Source organism: Nyctibius grandis, chromosome 26, assembly GCF_013368605.1.
Source record: "Nyctibius grandis isolate bNycGra1 chromosome 26, bNycGra1.pri, whole genome shotgun sequence".
Lineage (NCBI taxonomy): Eukaryota > Metazoa > Chordata > Aves > Nyctibiiformes > Nyctibiidae > Nyctibius > Nyctibius grandis.
Window position 1 is genome coordinate 4,149,098 of NC_090683.1, and position 18,877 is coordinate 4,167,974.

At 43.2% G+C, this 18,877-nt stretch overlaps 1 protein-coding gene across 4 annotated transcripts in view; it reads left to right on the forward strand.

Annotated features, from left to right (window-relative positions):
- Nucleotides 1–2,924: 2,924 nt before the first annotated feature.
- Nucleotides 2,925–18,877, forward strand: part of CDC27 (cell division cycle 27) — a 32,250-nt gene continuing 16,297 nt past the window's right edge. For all 4 annotated transcript variants that reach the window (XM_068418659.1, XM_068418660.1, XM_068418662.1 and 1 more), the window contains exons 1-8: nt 2,925–3,165; nt 9,292–9,367; nt 12,676–12,823; nt 14,135–14,260; nt 15,218–15,315; nt 15,826–15,980; nt 16,094–16,308; nt 16,999–17,113. In XM_068418659.1, the coding sequence (XP_068274760.1) occupies nt 3,139–3,165; nt 9,292–9,367; nt 12,676–12,823; nt 14,135–14,260; nt 15,218–15,315; nt 15,826–15,980; nt 16,094–16,308; nt 16,999–17,113 (960 nt within the window). In that variant the 5' untranslated portion in view covers nt 2,925–3,138. The remainder of the gene's footprint in view (nt 3,166–9,291; nt 9,368–12,675; nt 12,824–14,134; nt 14,261–15,217; nt 15,316–15,825; nt 15,981–16,093; nt 16,309–16,998; nt 17,114–18,877) is intronic.

Below are 18,877 nucleotides of genomic sequence, written 5' to 3' on the forward strand. Positions count from 1 at the left end.
CTTTGATTTGTTCCTTATTCCGGTGTCCTCGCTCTGTGGCTTTGACTAGAAATTGAAGGCTTTTTGCTCAGATGGGGTTGATTTCAGCTGCCACTTGCTCATTCCTGTGCAGTGACTGAGTAACAGCTGCTTTCAATTCCCACTGCTTGATTCAAACACTCATAAAAAGCAACATAAGCTGTTTGTAGATGCAAGATTAGATTTTAGCTTCTGTCTGTGGTATTTCAACAGCTTCCATTAGGGAGAATCTGGGCATCTCGTGTCTTTCATGTACTATCTCTGTTTTAACCTGTTAAAGGACCGTGGTGACAGGGTGAGAAAGGACGCGGCTTGCTGCACACTCACTCTGGGGTCACGTTTGCCCTTGCCACCACCGTGGCATTGACTCCTGCAGAGGAACGTGCTGTTGCGAAGAGGAACCGAGTGGAGGAGAGGTGGGGGACCTGCCCGAACTTGCAGAGGAAATCCATAACAGAGACAGGGGCCCCTGCTAGCTGTGATATTCCTGCCCTGGCAAGCCAAGAGGCTGCACTCCCACTCCTATGTGCAGAGTATAAGCCTTGTATTTGTGCCTCCAGCTTCTGTGCAGACAGGAATGACACTGTAAATTAAAACCAAAGAGACAGACAGAAAGAGAGCAGTGGAAAATGACAGAGAGAACATGAGAAAAACATGAGGGCTGTGAACTCCAGCCTTTGAAGCACCCTTGGGGTAACAGTCAGCCATGCTTCCCTCTGAGGACCTGTTCTGTCTCCTTAGGATAAAGCAGAACTGATTTGTACCAAAGCAGGTTGGAATGATGCACTTGAACAGGCGCAGTATATACCTCTATATCTCTATAGTTAAATACCTCTATATGTGCCTCCAGGCCCTGCCTCCTGCTCTGCAAGAGCTGAGGAGCCTGAGAAGCAGGCAGTTTTAGTCCCATGGACATTTATAAAAAGCATCTGAGGGCACAAATGAGTGACCCCACCCGCAGGCTGCACTTCAGGACTGGAGGATTCTCTATAAATCGAGATGTCCCAGGACAATAGTCAACGCTCTGTCCTTTTATAGTTTGGATGCTTCACTTGAAGTCCAGGGGACTCTGAAGAGAGGTAAAAATAACCCCCCCCACACCCTAAGGAGAGCCTCTGGCTGTATCTCCTCAGGCTGCGATAAGATAGAGACTCATTCCAAAGATGGTCTGGATGTCAGGAGAGTTAGCGCTGTGCCCTGTGAAATGGAAGAGACAGATGGAGCCAGCTTTCATCCTGAGGAGTTATCAGCCGCGCATGGCGGGGCAGTGAGACGGGGATGAGGATGATAAATACAGCCTGTGCTCCTTGAAAGGCTCCCTCAGACCCCCAGACCCACGTACACACACGTCACCATCATCACCGTCAGCCTGTGAGGCCAAAGGCCTTTAGGGAAGGCAGACACTTCACTGCATCGTGTTGTTCGTGCCCTTTGTGTTCAGCAAAATGACTCAGGTCAACCTGATAGCGAGCCAGGTTCCCGTCTCGGGGGAAAGCACTGCTCCATGACCCATTTTGTTATTCATCTCAGGTCAGGGACTAAAGAAAGCTTTGCCTTTCCATGCCAACCTGGTCACACCCTGAAAGCAAACACCTGCAGATTTAGTGGAGCGATAACAAACCTGTTAAATAAGCATTTCAGAAATGCAGAGAAAGATGTGTAAAGAGAGTGGGGAAGCAGACAGGCCAAGACCTCCTGCCCTACACACAACTTTTCAACATAAGCACCAGGCACGCAGCTTTTATTCTCACGTAAAGATGCAGCCCCCTTGCTCCCACATGTGCTCTGCAGTGCTCAGCAGCACATCAGGCAGTGCCAGGATCTGTCCTGCAGGCAGTTGAGTGCAAGTGTGAAAGGTATCAGGAACAAGAGAGAGCACAGAGTCCATGTGTGTAGGTGTGCGCGCATGTGTAGGGGTGGTGTTACATGGTAGTTGTATTACAGGAAGCCCGCGGAGGGGTTTGGAGAAGGATGGCCTCTGCTAGTTGCAAGTGGCTATTGATAGGTCAGTATTTTTAACAAACTGAAGTTTAGTTGTGCATCTTCATTCCATCCTTTGGGGAAACAAAGAGAGCTCTCTCTGTGCCAGCAGACATAGGCACCTGCAAACAGATTCAAGCTGTAATTATCAAATTAAATCCCTTGCCCCGATACCCCAATCTGCCCATTTCACTCCTGGCTACCTTGGCTGTACCTTGGGAAAGCCAGGAGCACACAACCCCTCAGGACTGCCCTGTCAATGACGGGGACAGGACCTGGGCTGTGCTGACCCTCTACACTGGGACCAGAGACAAGGGAACCACCAGCCAAAGCCCAGCACCAGGGCCTGGGCCAACACCGCACACAGCAGGCCTGTGGCTATGGCGGGGGGGGAGCCTGCAGGCCAGCCCCGTGAGGGATGCCGGGGGTCCCTGACAGGCCACAACGGCCAGGACACCCCAGAGTCCCGTTTTTTGGTGCAAAGCGCAAGTTTCTACCCAAAGGCGCTTTGAGGGACGAGCACCAGGCCCCGCTGCGGGTTTCACCGCACCCCCCGACACCCTGCGCAGCGCTGAGGGCCTGAGGCAGCTGCTGTGATGGACCGAACTCCGCGGCTGCGCGTTCCCCCCCTCAGCCGGCCTCGGTAGGCACGGTACAGCCCCGGCTGCCGTGCGGGTGCTCACGGGCACCGAGGAGACACCGGGGCGGCAGCAGACCCGAGCGCGCCGTTGCCCTTGGGGCCGCCGCGAGCCCCGCTCCCTCCCGCCGCGCCGTTCGGCCAGTTCCGGCCGCGCTCGGGCAGCTCCGCCAGCCGCGGCGCTTCCGCCTGGCTGACGCGTTGGGGGGCGCTTTCCCAGCTGTTTTCCGTCGGCGCTCGGTTCTTTCCGCCTGCGACTTCGGCTATTTCCGGCACGCGGTTCGGCTGTTTTCGCCGCCAGCTTAGGGCGGACTCGGCGCTCGGCCGGCCTCGTTCCTTCCCTCCCCGCCGCCTGCCCCGGTAACGGTTGCTGGGAGTTTAAATGAGCAGGGACCGGGCCGGGCCGCGCCGCCGCCGGGACGCGCACTGAGGCGGGGCCGGGGCCGCCCCGCTCCGGGCTTGGTGAGGAGGAAGAGGAGGAGGAGGAGGCTGGGGAGAGCAGGATGACGGTGCTGCAGGAACCCGTCCAGGTACCGACCCCTGGGAGGCACGGGCTCGGGCTCGCCGCCGCGCTCAGGCCCCAAGGCCCGGCCCGGCCTGGCCTGGCTTGGGGAGCCGGACCCGCCGCGCCGCCCGCTCCCCGGGGGAGGCCTCCCCGCCGCCGGGCCCTCTCCTGTGGCAAGGGGGGCCCCGCTCCGCTCGGGCCGCTCCCGGGGGGGGCTGCGGGCCCCGGGAGCCCCCTCCGCCGGTGGGAGCGGGCCCGCAGGGCGCTCCGGCCGCTCTCCGCCGCCAGCCCGGGCTCCTCTGCCCTCCCGGCAGCCCGTGGGGCTGCTGGGCTTCCTCACTCCTTCATGCGTCCCCTCCCCATGCCCTGCGCCTCTGTGACGAGCTGCCCTCGCCCTTTCTGCCCGTTTCGGGCCCCGCCCGGGGAGCAGCCGCCCTCCCCGCGGGAGGGGTCGGGCTCCTGCGGCACCGCACCTGAGGCGACCTCCCGAAATGGCCCTTTCGGCCCCCCCCCGTAGTTCCCTTGGGAGACCTGTTGATACCCCGGTACAGTGCTCAGCTCTGTATGTGTCGTGCAAATGAAGGACGTGCCTCCTTCTTCCCAAGGAGCTAGTACCTTCAGATTGATGGGCGACCTAGGAGAGAAAATAATGCAAATTTCGGGTTTTTTACTATATTTTAGTCTCACTGCAGTTACCCTGGTGGACTTCCTGCTCTTGTTCTCAGTCTTCCTATCCAAAAGGCATGATTCACAGAATTAAGAGTTACTTCTTCTTTCTACCTTTCCTGTATGCCCATTACTCTAACTATTCTGTAATCTTCACTAATCAGTTTTCTTATTCATGGTCTGTTTTTGTTTGTGTGTGGGGTTTTTTTTTGTGTGTGTGGTTTTTTTTTTTAGCTTTTGAACAGGATGGGGAGGGGGTTCTGGTTATGTTAGGAACCTCTCACTGTAGGTGTCTTGGTAGTACAGGATTGTGTTCTGTAATGAGCATAATGAAAATTCTTGCTTTTTGCTCTCTTATCTCCTTTTAATGAAGAGGTGGGAGGGGAAGAAAGACTTCTGTGGAAGACCACCCTGCTGACCTGACCCTGTCTGTGTAAGATGGTGACGGTGATGGCACTCTTGTAGACCAGGGGTTTGTGTCCTTGATGCTGCTTTCTGTTGGTCCACTCTGAGAGCAAGGGTTAATGTGGTGCTAGAAATGCTTTCAGCCACCTGGTCCCTCTTCTGCAGTGGTCATCCTTACACCATTGCTGTTACCCTTGGAGCTGGACTGGTGTTCTGCACCAGTTGGGTATTCTAGGAAAACATGGGATTACAATAGAAAAGGAAGCAAGAATGCATTGCAGAGTGAATGACAGGAAACAATATTTAATGTTTCCGGTACTGTGCTAATTAGACTAACCAAGTGGAAAATATTTGCTGTTCTGAGAGTTCCCTGATAGAAATGTGCAATCTTATTTTGATTTTTCAGAAAGGAAAAGGCGTCTCTAATGTAATTCTCAATTCTCAAGCTCTTACCAGCTTAGATGTTTTGATGGGGCTTTGCTACGCTGAATATATCTATTTAATAGATTCTGTCTGCTTTCAAATGCCAAGTAATTCCTTAATCAGTGCCTCTACTGGTGTTCGCATTGCTGTTATTCCTTGCTTACAGCAATACTGGTAAGTTTAGGATTTGTTATTTGTTGTGGCCTTTGACATATTGTTGCTTTTAACGGTAAGGAAGTCACCAGTGCACCATACAAAACAAGGTCAAGGTTTGAGTTCTGCCTGGATCTGCTGTTGTAGCCGTAGTCCTCTCTGTGCCATGGCTACAAGCAGTGGTGTGGAGAGTGGACCACTGCACTACAGGAGCTTTCCAAACCAGCTCACGCTTGTTTTCTCACCAGTGTGATGTGCCCCATGAGTAGTCTCCATTTGGTAGTATGCATCTGGATGAAGTGGATTGCATTTCTGAATTCCCATTTTAGTTGGAGTCCATGTACTTAAATCTGTGTTTCTGATTTTTTTTAACGATATGATTGGGAAAGTTGACACTACTTCTCATTTTTTGTCATTGCAGAGATTTTTCCTGCCTGTTTGTCTGTTCTCTCGCAGCCTTTCAGATGTCTACAGGGCTTAGCATCCAGGAAAAACTGGCATCTTTACAGTTGTGATATGCAAAACATGACAGATAAATAACGGAATCTGCATGTATATGTTGCCTTATAAATGTTGGGTTTTAATTACATGAAATTAATGTCCCAAGAGTCATCCTACTTGCTGATTAGAATGTTACTAACTTTTTTTAATTCCTTAACGTTAACAAAAGTGACAGAGTTAACGTAGACAACAGCAGACCTCTGCTGTACTTCCTGCTGTGGTCAATTTAAAACTCTTCAGTTCAAACATAAAGCCTTGTATCCCATGTGCTGAGAAACAGACTGGATGCCTTCCAAATATGTCTCAAAAACATCTTGGAAAGAAAGTGGACAGTTTCCTTGGAATTCAGCTGTTCAAGGTGATCATCTGCTGCGACCCACTTGAATGGTGCTTGAACTCCAAGGCTACTGTTAAGGCTGAAAATATGCAATACCAATGTCTGATCGTTTAATGAGCAGAGTTTGCATAACTAGGAGATGTAGCACAGCTTGTCACAGAAAACTCTCTCCTCCCCTCTGCCCACCCTGGAGAAGTCTTAAATCATGATCGAAACTGTGCTTAGCATGTCGATGGGCTGTAAAGCTTTGAAAATAATTTCCAAGGCTATGTAATTGTCAGAAGAGAACACCTATCTTTTAAGACCTCTTTGACTTAGCTATGAAGTGACACTTGGACAATGCACAGGATTTTCTGGATAGAAGATGGACCTGTCGGATTCTGCTTTTATTTTCTTGCTCTCCTCCCTGAGGATGCTTTGCTGCAGAGCTGTGACTGGTATGATGGTTTTGGAATTCCCTGTTCACTTTGTATTCGCAAATTAATGCGTATTTAAAATGAGCAACTGGGACCTGGAGGTTTATCTGGTCTGCAAGCATGCTTAAGTAAAACTTTGAAACACTTCAGGCTTCCCTCCTGTCCGTGTTTGTAGCCCTGAGAACAGCCGTTGCAACCAAAGTATCTCAACTGCTTTGCCCACCCCAGAGGAGGCGGCTTCTTTGGCTCTTGGTTGACAGGTTCTGTGTAAAATTTGAAAACTACCATAGGGAGGAAACTCCAACTGCATTTGGATTGTATTTGTGGTTGTAGTGTGTTATCCTACTCTCAAGTCTTTTGGGGTTAAATAGTTTTTATTGGATAAGTGCCCCCAAGGTTTTTTGCTTCAGAAAACTCTTCTGGTGTAGTTTACCAATTGTCATGTGCCGCTGATGCTGTGTAGATGCATTGAACTTCTGCTAGAACAGACTAAATTACTACTCCGTGAAGTTCCTGTCCAAAATTTGCTTCCTAAAAGGTGCACAAGAAATCTTCTTTTTTAGTAGTTTGAGACACAGTTGTAGTTTAGACATCTGTTCTCATAGAAAATTGTTGCTGCATAGGTATGGCTGATTCCCTGCCACCTTCTGCTCCTCTTCCAGCTCTTTTAGGAGAGTGTGTGCAAGCAGCCTTCGTCTGTTGAAGGCATGATTGATTCCAGCTTGCACCTTTCGGGTTGCAAAATGACAATTATTACATAACAGGGATGCTACCAGCTGACTTTTTGCTTTCCCTGGGTCTCTGCTCAGCAACGATTGTTATTTGAGCCAGTATGTAGCGTAACTTTTATAACGTGGCTGTGATACAACCAAAAATCACTTGTATCCCCTCTCAGCCTTTGGCAAGATTATTTCTGGCAACTTGCTCCTCTTGGAGAAGACCATGGACGTTGATTTCACCGCCACCCCCCCATACCTTTGTTCCGTAAGCGTGCTGAGTTACATCCCTGTGAAGACAGTAGTTTTAACCTGAAGACGGCACAACTTGGATAGATTAATTCGAATATCATTTATGACTTGGTAAAGGAAGAGCTGCTTCTGAGAGCAAGAGGAAAGGGAGACCTTAGGCTGCTCTAACTTGGGTGTAGCCTGAAAGATTTGAACACACTCGTTCTGTCTCGTACTTCTTGTGCCGCACTGTCTGCAGTACACAGATCAGTGCACAGCCTTGGAACTTTTCAAGGTGAAAGGGAGTAATCACTTCAGGCGGGCTCTGTGGCTGAAGTTATCTGAAGTGTGGAGTACAACCAGAGAGAAATAATAAGGTGTTTGTATTATCATAATCAAATTAAGAGAATTTGTTTTTGTATACTTTCACATGGGCTTGAAAGTACCTCTTGACTTTAAGTGTACTGTTGGGACCTACTGATAGAAGAAAATAGTATCTCTGTAGAGATTTTGTGTATAATATTCCATGTAGCAATTGGGAACTGTGGTGTGTACTGTTGATGAAGACTGTGTAGGCTTCCCGTGAAGAGAACTCGCACATTTCTCACACCACGAGTTTGTCAAGTTTGTGTTGGAAGCAGTAGCATATGGTACATGTAACTCTGTGATGTTTGAATGTTGTTTTTTTAGATTAAATTGGCTCTTGCTTTTCCTACTGGGAATAGCGTTATGGGGCGCTATTTCTTTAGCTCTGGAAGATTTCTTTTAGTTTTGGAGTGTCTGATATGGTATCAGAAGCTAATTCTGTTTATGTCTTCTGTTGCTGATGAATATTGGAGAAATACTAGACCACAGAGCCTTGAGTTCATAAGTTCAGATCTTGTTTGGAGCAGTAATAACAAATCTACTGCAAAATGGCTGTTTGCTGCTCATGGGAAAGTGCTTTGGAGCCTGAGCCAGACTGTCAGATGGGAAGGAACTGCAGTCCTGATACCAACCCCGCTAACCTCAAATACAAACCATGATAAGCGTGAACACCATCACTTGTAATAGGTGGGGAGGAAAGGCTGAACTGATCTCAAAAGGAATTATTTTTCCCATCCCACCCTCTGTTACAGGTAACAGAAAACTTTTGATCTGATCTGAAGAAAATTGGCTGGGTAGTGTTTGTCGTGAAACCTGCATACCCCACCCTTGTTCTTCTGCTGGACAGCTCTTGCTTGTAGTTCAGCTAATGGTGACAGCAGGGCAAGTAATTATGACAGCGGCTTTAATGGTGTCCATGGTTTGTACACCTGTATGTATGTTTGATTTGCATTTCACTGAAGTAGTGACATCTTTCGAGTCTGGACGAATATTGACAGTCCCAAACTCTTGAGCTTGGTGTTCATGAAAAAGGAAGATAGTACTGTTAAGCAGGTAGCAGGTTTTGACCAAGTATGGGTATATAAGCAAAATGGAGAAGTAGGTTGCCTTCAAATATTTCTGTATGTATCAATTTGTCCATCTCATTTGCATTGCATTCATTCTTGTGTGATACTTCACGATCCTAATTAGTGGTAGAAAAGAGGTGGCTGATGAGCAAAGACCCAAACAAAACACCGCAACAAAAAGCAGTGGATCACGTTTATCTTGGTTCTTAAGGGAACACTGATATCTCTTCAAGGAAAATTCTGTGTCCCTATTGTATTTAATCAACAGCAGTCTTACATTGACAACCTCAGACACTGGTGTGATTTCTACTTCTCTTGGTTTTTGGTTTGTCATGTCTCAAGGTGAGATAGTTTAAATGGGTTTATGCATAATGCCATTAAAATGGGTTGGGCACCCCAGCTTTTTCTCACCTCCCCTGCCCCTCCTGGGGCACAGCTAAGAGCAAAATGAAATCCTCTGGTAACCAGTTGCGGGGTGGGTTTTGTTCTTCTCTTTACTTAGGTGTTATTGTTTGGTGGTACTTTGCAATAATCCATGCTCAGTTATGCACCAGGGTAAAACTCAGTAAACGAGTGGAAGTACTTGCTGTTATTTCAGTGCACATTGGTGGGGGTTTATAGATGGTTGTGTGTGGTAACTAGTGAGCAGCCTTCTTAGATTGGTTCATGACTTCAGTGCTATGATTTTTTTTTTAAGTCTCCTTACTAATAGCTGAAACAGCTAAAACTTGGCCTGCGTGTTTATCCTTCTCCGTTCTTCTTGTGACTCCAGTAAAACAAAACGGAACTTTGCCTTTTGACAGTAAGAGCTAATCAGTTTTGCATTTTTAAAGCTTCTCTTTACATTTAGATTATTTTCTTGTCTTGCAGGCTGCTATATGGCAAGCACTTAACCACTATGCTTACCGCGATGCAGTGTTCCTTGCAGAGCGATTATATGCAGAAGGTATGTACTTTGCAAATATAAAGTTGATGCTTTTTTCAATTGTGATGTAGGATTTTTCAGCCTCTGGTCCTGCTTTGTTTTATTCCTGTTGTTGTGATAATGAAGTTTAACTTTCTGCTTGGGGAAAGCGGAAGAATGCCTCGCAATTAGGTTGGAAAATCTAATCATGTAACAGCAGCAATGTTATTTTACAGTAAAACCTCCTTTAAAAAAATTAAACTCAGAGTTGTGTGTTTAAGTACAATGTTTGCAGTGACCTGTTGTATGGTATCAAATGGGAGAGGCATTTTTTTAATAACCTTAAGCATTGCATGTCTTCCAAGGGCACTTGAGGACAGATGCAGTACACGTTCTACAAATTGTCTTGATATTGAAAGCTGTCTTTGTTAATCATCCTGTTCAGATACGTTGATTGGTGTGTTAGCTGAACGAGGTAATCTTGTGATGATGAGAGAAAAGCATAGTGAAATTGAGACAATGAGAATCAGAACATATGAAATAGGTATCTCCTGTTGAATTATTGTTAATTGGTACTTCATTGTAATGCTGTCAGATCTACAGTGTCCTGGATACTGAGCAGGCAGCAGTAACACAAATCCAGACTTTTCCTGGGTCCTTCAAAGACCTTCTTGTGTTCTAGTCCCTCTTCTTTTTTAACCTTTCCTCCATGACCTCAGATAAGCTTTTTGTTCTTCTCTACTTCTTTTTCCTCAATACTAGTGTTCAGCTTTTCTTCTCTGTTTTGAAAGGTATTGTCCCCTAATCACTAACCTGAAAAAAAAAAAACAACCCTTAAGTTAAAATACAACCATAATATAATTTCTCATGCTAAACAGCTTGAATTTATAACGTGATTTAAACTGTTTCATGCTCCAAGCTTTGTAGTGAAATGTTTTACTTTCAAGGTTTTGCCTGACGTGCCCACAATGCACTTAACACTGGAAGCACAAACTTAATTTTTGAGAAATGGAGACTTTTTTTTCTCTCATGTCAAGGTTACCCATGAAATTTGGGGTCTTCTATCTGGTGCTTGAATGAGGAGTGTTGCATAGATTATTGTGGAGCCTTATAATCTGGGTGTGCATAAAAGAAGTAGTGGTTTAGGGATGACACAGCACATTGTGAGATGCAGGGAAATGCTAGAATGAAGGTAATTACCAAGGATGGAGAAACGAAGAGAATCCACTTTTTGCAGCAGCTAGGAGAAAAATATATTACTTGATACTGACGCTATCTTTGCAGAATAATGCTCGGCAAGAGTACTTCAAACAGCTTTTTTCTGTGACCAACAGTGCTGAGAGAGAACAGCATGCATACTGTCACCTCGTTCAAGCAATTAATTGCTAACAAAACTTCTGGCTTCTGGTTAAAATAAGTAGTTACACTGCAGAGTAGAAGCTGCTGAACTTGAATACACTGACTCCATGTTGGCAGTAGGGATTTTACCCTGAGAAGAACTTCTAAGTCCACCTGCAATTACTGTCCATGTGGGGACATCTGTGGCTTGGTAGTTTCCCAGAACTCTCGAAGTGTGTTAAATTAGTGGATAAAAGAATTGATTTAACTTGAATTTTCAAAAAGATCTGCTGGTGTTTTTAGCATAAGGCTAATAAAATGTCCTTCTCTCTTTGGGTCTTCAGTTTCCATTGTCACTCTCTGGGTGATGACACAAACTTAAAATAGTCAGTTTTCTGTGTAGCAAAGGATATGAGCAGGTGGCCCAAAGAGGTTTCTGTGCAATGCTCATGTTGATTTTTCTGAAAAGTTCCATGTAGGTAGATGAAGAAACATCAGAATTGTTTCTTTTAATGCTGAATGTCATCTGCATGGTAGTGTGTTCTGAAAAGTATGAAGGAATGTGGGTTTCTTAATTATTTGGAGATTTAAGTTGCTTGCCTTTATAGACAGCCTTTCTCTGATTTAAAATACATCATTGCATAAGGGTGATTTGAGTGTAACATTTGGGGAAGCAAAAAGAATAGGGCAAGGCACAATGGCTGTACATAATCCATGAGTGTGTCTGGATATCTCCCTCTTTTTGCTTAAAAACTAGAAAACAGTGTTAAAATGAAGTCACAGAGTTATTTCACACAGTCATAGCTTAATGCTCAAATTAACATCACAGCATGGTAACACTCACTGTTGCCTCACAAAAGTGCATTCTCTGGCATTTAAGGTTTCAGTTGATAATTCTACAGTAAGGTTTTAAGTTACTTCAGGGGTTAGCTGTGTTCTTTGTGCTGTAATCACAAGTAAAATCGGCAAGTCTGACCTCAGTCTTAAGTCTGGATGCCAAGTCAAGCCAGTAGGACATTCTTGGTGCAGTACATAATTCATGTCTGCAATGGAAGAAGTGTTGAAGCAAACATCGAATCTAAATACTTCCAGTTTCTGCCATAGAGGAATGTTTCTGTCTTGATTACTCTTGTTCTCTTCTTAGATAGAGGTGATTTTTCCTGAAACTTGACTACCTTATTCAGAATTTAGAAACCTGTGAGGACTCAGCTTGGGGAGAGGATTTGCAGGAGAGCTTGTCCCTATCTCTACTTCCTAGTATAAAATAAATAAAGCATCTGAATGGTAATTTCAGTGTTTCCAGTGAAACAATGAGTGTAGGCAATAAAAAGGACAAGCCTTGATGTTGGGGTGGAGGTGACTTGTAACTGATCGACTTGAATAGTCATTGAAATCGGAAAATCTGCTCCACTAAGTCATGTGAAAATGCAGCATCAAGTGCTTTGGAAAAATAACAGAAGTAAAATTGCAACCAGGAAAAGACCACTTGAAATTAGAATTAAAGCTGTTAATTAGGCTACTGAAGCTGAAACTGATCTTCCTGCTGAAAGTTCTTGTACTTCCTAACAGCCATTGTTGTGCCAGTGTTTATGCACTGCTTAAGCTAGTGTGAAGTGTTACTAGCTGGTGTGATAATACCCTGAGGCAAGTCTTGGTGTGGCCAACAGGTTGTTAAAGTACCTCTGTCCTACTAGGAAGGACTGCTTTGCTTGGCTTGCTGTTACTCTAACAAGCTGGCTAATCACTTATTTAGGTTGGGTAGCCAGAAGGATCAAAGTTCTTTTACAACAGTAGGTGTTAAGAATTGGTCTGACTATACAAGAAGGTGGTGTATGGAAGTTTGTTATATGCTGCCAAATAAAGAAATGCACTTCATCAGTAATGAATTTCTCTAATATCAATACTTGTTTTCTTGTATCTTGTTCCTAGCTGGCTTTTACTCCCTGCCCCCAAATTCCTTGTATCAAAATGGTAAACTGGTGATTTTTTTTTATTATTATTTTTATTTTTAGTACATTCAGAAGAAGCACTATTTTTACTGGCGACATGTTACTATCGCTCAGGAAAGGCCTATAAAGCATACAGGCTCCTAAAGGGACACAGCTGTACTACCCCACAATGTAAATACCTGCTTGCAAAATGTTGTGTTGACCTCAGCAAGTAAGTAAATCCTTTATGTTCTGTCTGGGGTTACAAATGCTTTTTTTTTTTTTTGTTTGGATTTCTCTTTGAAAGCTGTCATATTGCATTGATCTTTCATTGGTGTTTCAGCTCTAAAGATTATTATAAGTTCAATTCATTTTGCTTTCAGATACGGACCTAACAAACATTAGCCCATATTGCAGAAACCTCTAAAAGGTGTTGAATAACTTACAAAGGAGTTGTCAAGCTGCGTAGGGGCAGAAAACATTGATTGCTGAGATGACTCGAGACTACTCTGGGAAGTGTTTATTCCGGTTTTGTCTTTCTCTGATACTTTGCTTATTTCATTAAGTGTTTCCAGTATGAATTTAATGGATAGGCCACTGCCCTCAAACATTAGGCTTACTCCTCTTTCTTACCCAGTTACTGCTAATGAGTGGGGAAAATGATGGCAGACAGAAATCTGTTTTAACAAACCCACGTTGAGTCCACATCCAAGAATGCTGTATTTGACATGAAAATTAACCCTGACAGGGACTTAGTAGTGTCAGGGTATCTTGCTGATTTTCTGGAGTCTAACAGCAAGAGTATATAATGAAATTGCTCAAGCTACAGGCCTTAATGCCCTGAGAGGTTGTTAATGAGGGTATTTCATGTCTATGTAGACCTTTCAGCTCAAATGTAGGAAACAATGTCTGGCTGAGGTACAGGATGGAGAGTATGAGGCACCAAGAAAGGCAAAAACTTTTGTTCCCAAAACTTTAAATACTGTGGGGGTTCTTTACAGAAGCTTAAATGTCTCTCTACAAAACAGCTTGTGGTTATGTGTTGTGTTTTTTTTGGTTTGGATTTTTTTGGGTGGCCCTCTTTCAATGACCCCAAAAAAAAAGTATAATTTCTTTAGAATAGGTAACATGATGTTTGGAGTTTCACACGGTAGGATGCGATTGTTTTGCAGGATTTGTGATCCTACTCACATGTAACCAGCTGCAGATCTCCCCTGAGGCAGCAGGGGAAGCTCCTTAGTCTTTGATACTCTCTTTAGTAGGCAAGTCCTTTGACATCTTTAGAGTAGCAGGGATGTCTTGACTTGTTTGTTTTTCTTCCCCCCCAGTAGAGATGTTCGGCTTCAGAGTGCTGCATACTTCAATGTTGCTAGAGGAATCCATCAATTATTTAAAATTCATTTCCAGGAGCTAGTTTTTATGTGGTTTGAAACTTGTCAACACTGACAGTGGATTTCTGTTTTTGTTTGCAGCAGGGTGAAAACACTGGACTACCAATACTGTGAGCCTTGTAACCCCTTTAAACCTCTTGTTTTTTAAAAAGGCTTGCAGAAGGAGAGCAGATCTTATCTGGTGGAGTGTTGAATAAACAGAAAAGCCATGATGACATTGTTATGGAGTTTGGTGACTCTGCATGCTTTACACTCTCCTTACTGGGACATGTCTACTGGTAATGTTGCTTTTTATTTTGTCTAATAAAGCTTGGCTTTTTATTTGACCAAGCCCAATTTTAATCAAATATATTTTTAGTCATCACGGGGTACACCTGTCTCTGGGTTATATGGCCTGCATGATTTCAGAGTATGATAGATGCGGGTAGATAGTTGTGGAAGCTATTGAACTTGGGAGTGCAAGAATGGTTTTGTCTTTCACCCAGAGCTTCTGACTGACTGAAAACACAACTGCCTCTTATCCAGGTTGTTAAGCATGCAATCCAAGAGTCTTGTTTTATACCTTCGGGTTTGGTCTGTATTCTTCCCTAAGAGAAACTCTCAAGGCCTGTTTCTCAGTGTTGCCACTTTCATTTTTCTGTATCTATTTTACAGATGTGTAGCTACAACCTTCAAATTAAAGTTTTGAGGACTGCCAGTCAGAATAACTTTAGAGTTAGGCCTAGATATAAGAAAGGTTTCAGTAAATGTGAACGGATTGAATAGGAATAGTGGGTTTCTTGGATTCTTTCCTAGTATACCTGTTCTCTGAAAAAATTATTTCAGAAGAAGCTATCTTTGTAGCCAGATACTTAGGTGTTCAGTTTAGACCCTAGTTTATATGCAAAAATATTATCTGTAGATATTTAAAATGGCTGGCAGGCTAGCAATCAGGTTGCTGTTTGTGAAAAAGAAAAAAGCTGTTGCAAAGAACAGCATCTTTCTAAAACAAATTCACAAGCTATACTAGTGCTTATGGAACTTTTTTTGAGGACTGTGTCTAAGTAACTCTCATCTGCGTCTAAATACATCAAATAACTTCAAAAGAACTCAATATTACTCTGTGGCTTGAAAAATGAGGAATGCTGCTGTGACTTTTAACATGTTTTTGTTTTTCAACTCCTCTTCTGGAAAGCTATCTTGAACAAAAGCGCTGTTCTTAAGTTTCCCTATAAATTGTTACATTCTTTTTGCAGCAAGACAGACCGGCTTGCCAAAGGATCAGAATGTTACCAAAAGAGCCTTAGTTTAAATCCTTTCCTCTGGTCTCCTTTTGAATCGCTATGTGAAATAGGTAAGGCTGCAGAACTCTTTTACTAGTGAAGATGTTGCCTACATTTCTGATTTGCCCTCGCCATGTCGCAAGGTTTGTTTTACTCCTTGTCCAGAACTAGTAAGGAAAATGCCAGCAGAATTCTTTGGGAGTGGTTTTGTGAGCAAAAATGCATTTAAAATACTTTGCCAGGGTTTAGAGCATTTGTCTTGTTTTCTTCTGTTTTCACTACTTATACATTTTTTGGTGTAACAGTGCCACATGTTTTCCAACCTATGCTAAGTAGACCCTTAGAAACTATGATTCTGAGAATTACTTGAGAAAGCAAGTCTGTTTTTTAATAAAACTGATTGTCCAGGGTTTTGTAGTGGAAGAACACTTCTGATTTAGCGTTTTTTTTTCATTTAAAACAATGAAATAAGAACACACCCCTTCTAAAGTGCTTTGCCCCCTGTCCTCCTTGTTTCAGCCTGAATATTTAATATATAGACTCAGGAATAACTCTGTTTAAATCTCCTTCCAATCTTACAGGCGAAAAACCAGACCCTGACCAAACATTTAAATTAACATCTTTACAGAACTTCAGCAGCTGTCTGCCTAACACTTGCACAACTCTGGTATCTAATCACAACATATCCCATAGACAGCCTGAGACTGTCCTCATGGAAACGCCGCAAGACACAATTGTGAGTTTTTTTCTGAAATCATTGTATTTAAAGCAGTCTTTCCAGCTTAACTGAAAAATGCTAATTAGAAACTACACTGTGTGAGTATCTAACAGCTGCCTTCTGTTTTTCAGGAGTTGAACAGAATCAACCTAGAATCCTCCAATTCAAAATACTCCTCCTTGAACACAGATTCTTCTGTGTCTTACATTGACTCAGCTGTAATTTCACCAGATGCTGTCCCTCTCGGGTCAGGAACTGCCATATTGTCTAAACAGGCTCAAAATAAACCAAAAACTGGGCGGAGTTTACTGGGGGGACCTGCGGCTTTGAGCCCACTAACTCCAAGGTAAGTCCTTGAGATTAGACAATTTCTGTCTACAGCTGCGCTGTTGATAACATCTGTGATTTGAAACAGGAAAGATGTCTGGTGCTGCACAACGTACTCGAACACACATGTTGAGTTTGCTGCAGAAGCAAAAGCTAAACAACTTCAGTAACTGCTCTTGGTCCTAGTGTTCCTCTTCTGTTTTTTAAACAAGCAGTTGGTATTTTTGATTAGAAGAGAGGAACTCTTGACTGAGTATATTGCTTATTGTGATGTTCACACTGGAAAAAATCTTTAGAGGAATATGATTCTGCTCTGGAGTAAACTTTATACGAAAAGCTACTCTTAGGAGCTTTCCTTGAAGAATAGCTCTCTTCCAAAGAGCATGTAAATACATGCTCTGTCCTATATGCTGCCTTATTTAAAGAGTGTTATGTTACAAGCCATTAATACTTGGATGATCTGTGTCTATTAGTTATTATGCAGGCAGGCAAAGAAGGTTCTGTATTTTTCAATTTCAGGAATAAGAATACTTTTTATTGAAGTGTCTTTTAAAGATGAGGATGGTAAGATATTAGAGGGTTAACGTAAATCAATGAAGTAGTTCTGAAATGAAGTTGATCATCAGGTCTCTGTTTTAACCACAGAATCAGGCCAGCTCTTGTGGTCTAACATTCAGATGTTGACCCTTCCTCTTGGTTTTGTTCTCAGCTTTGGAATTTTGCCACTAGAAACCCCAAGCCCTGGCGATGGATCATATTTACAAAACTACACAAACACTTCGTCTGTAATTGATGTGCCATCCACAGGAGCACCTTCAAAGAAGGTATCTTGCATTCTAGAATGGGATTGCTGTTCTGTGAATTTGAGATTGCAGTGTACTTTAAAGAATATATAATGCAGATAAAAAACATTGCATGTGAGCTGAATTGTGCTGGCAGTGAGGAGAATCCAACTTATCTGCTGTTTACAAAATTTGCTTTGGAAAAAAATTTGAGTATGGAAGTGATTGCAGCCTCCTTTAGTTGTGGAAATTGTGTGTGTTAATTAAGGGAGAATTAAATTTATGTCTAACTTGTCTACAAAGTGTCGTTAAAAAAAAAAATCTGCGCTTACTAACAGTTATTTAATGCGGCAAAATAATATTGTTCTCCAACTTATATTTATAGGCTGGTGAGGTTGGGGGTGAGGGGAGCAGTTTAGTTTGACTACAACTGGTCAGGTATTTCCCTGACAAAACTTCTTAGACTTTTCTGAAGTGTTAGTTAAAATTCATTGTAGAATAGTCTGTTACATTGAGACAACTGCTTCTAAAGCCTCAATATTTTATTTTTTTTTTTGATTTTGAAAGCCTTCTTTTCAACTAAGCAAAGGAGGCAGCAAGAAAAAAAATATACCATATCTCAAGTAAAGATGTCTGCGTTGTAAATATTTTCAGCTTGCTGTGTCACTTCCTTCGGCTAGCAAAACAGATTTTTGTTCTCTCAACTTTTGTGATGATAAGCAATAGTCTTTTATTTCTAATTAAAACAAGCCCTTTTTCCCCACCCGAAACGCACAGGGATGTGCAGACTGCCTAGCTGGGGTTGCTAGAGGCAACCTGAGGAAGGTGCTGTATCTTCTGTCCGCCTGCCATCAGAGAGGAGTGTACAAATGATGAATCCTTCGTTGTTTAGAATCAGAACTTTTCAGTGTGCAAGGTGTAGTCTGAAGACAGTCCAAACTTGGAGTTTTCACTTTAAGTTTTTTTTAAATTAATGTGTTTTCATGGATGACTTCAAATAATCCTAGAAGCTTCAAGTGAGCTGAAGCTTCTACTTTCTTGCAAGTTCTTGAGTTCTAGTTTACAGACCAGAGTAATCAAAATACTGCTGGTGGTCTGTGGAGGGCTGACACAATGGTGCTGTTTTACTCAGCTGCGTCTTGTGTAGAGGAAACTAAAAATTGTATTTTTTACTCTGTAAGAAACTGCCATAGTTGCCATAGTGATAAATGAGAGGTGGAATGTTGATGACAGTTGAAGAACCATTTGTTCCTTTCTAAAAACAAAAAGCCTGAGGACTTTTCCCTGTATTTTTAGTAAATCTAGAAGTTGCATGAGGGATCCTAGTGTTTTGTAGGTGGCCAACTCTTTTTAAAGTAAAGCTCAGTGCAAGTAATAGTGTTGAATTCCTCAAAAAGTAGAACTTGAATTTCCATATTTGATGCTCTGGACAAATCAGTTGGTGCTCAGCTTGCTGTGCCATTCTCTAAGTGAAATGTGGGAGCTGTTAAAAACTTTGTCTTCTCTCATTGGCCCAATACATAAAAGAATAAAAGCCAGCAGGCAGGTAACTTTTTTCCTTTGGATGGTCTTGTGAAGCCTGTGACTGGGAACTCTGGAATCTCATTGCACAAGCCATTATGGTGTCCTGTCTTTAGACATCTCATTCCTGCAATACTTTCTAGCAGTTCTCTTAGTCCTGCTTGCCTTTTTTTTTTTTTGCCTTTGTTCTCTTGGGGCTGGACTGTGCTAGAACAGTCTGCTAGAAGTATGCTTCATGTGGCTGATCCAATTCCCATCCTGTGGTTGCTCAGAACCAACTAGTTT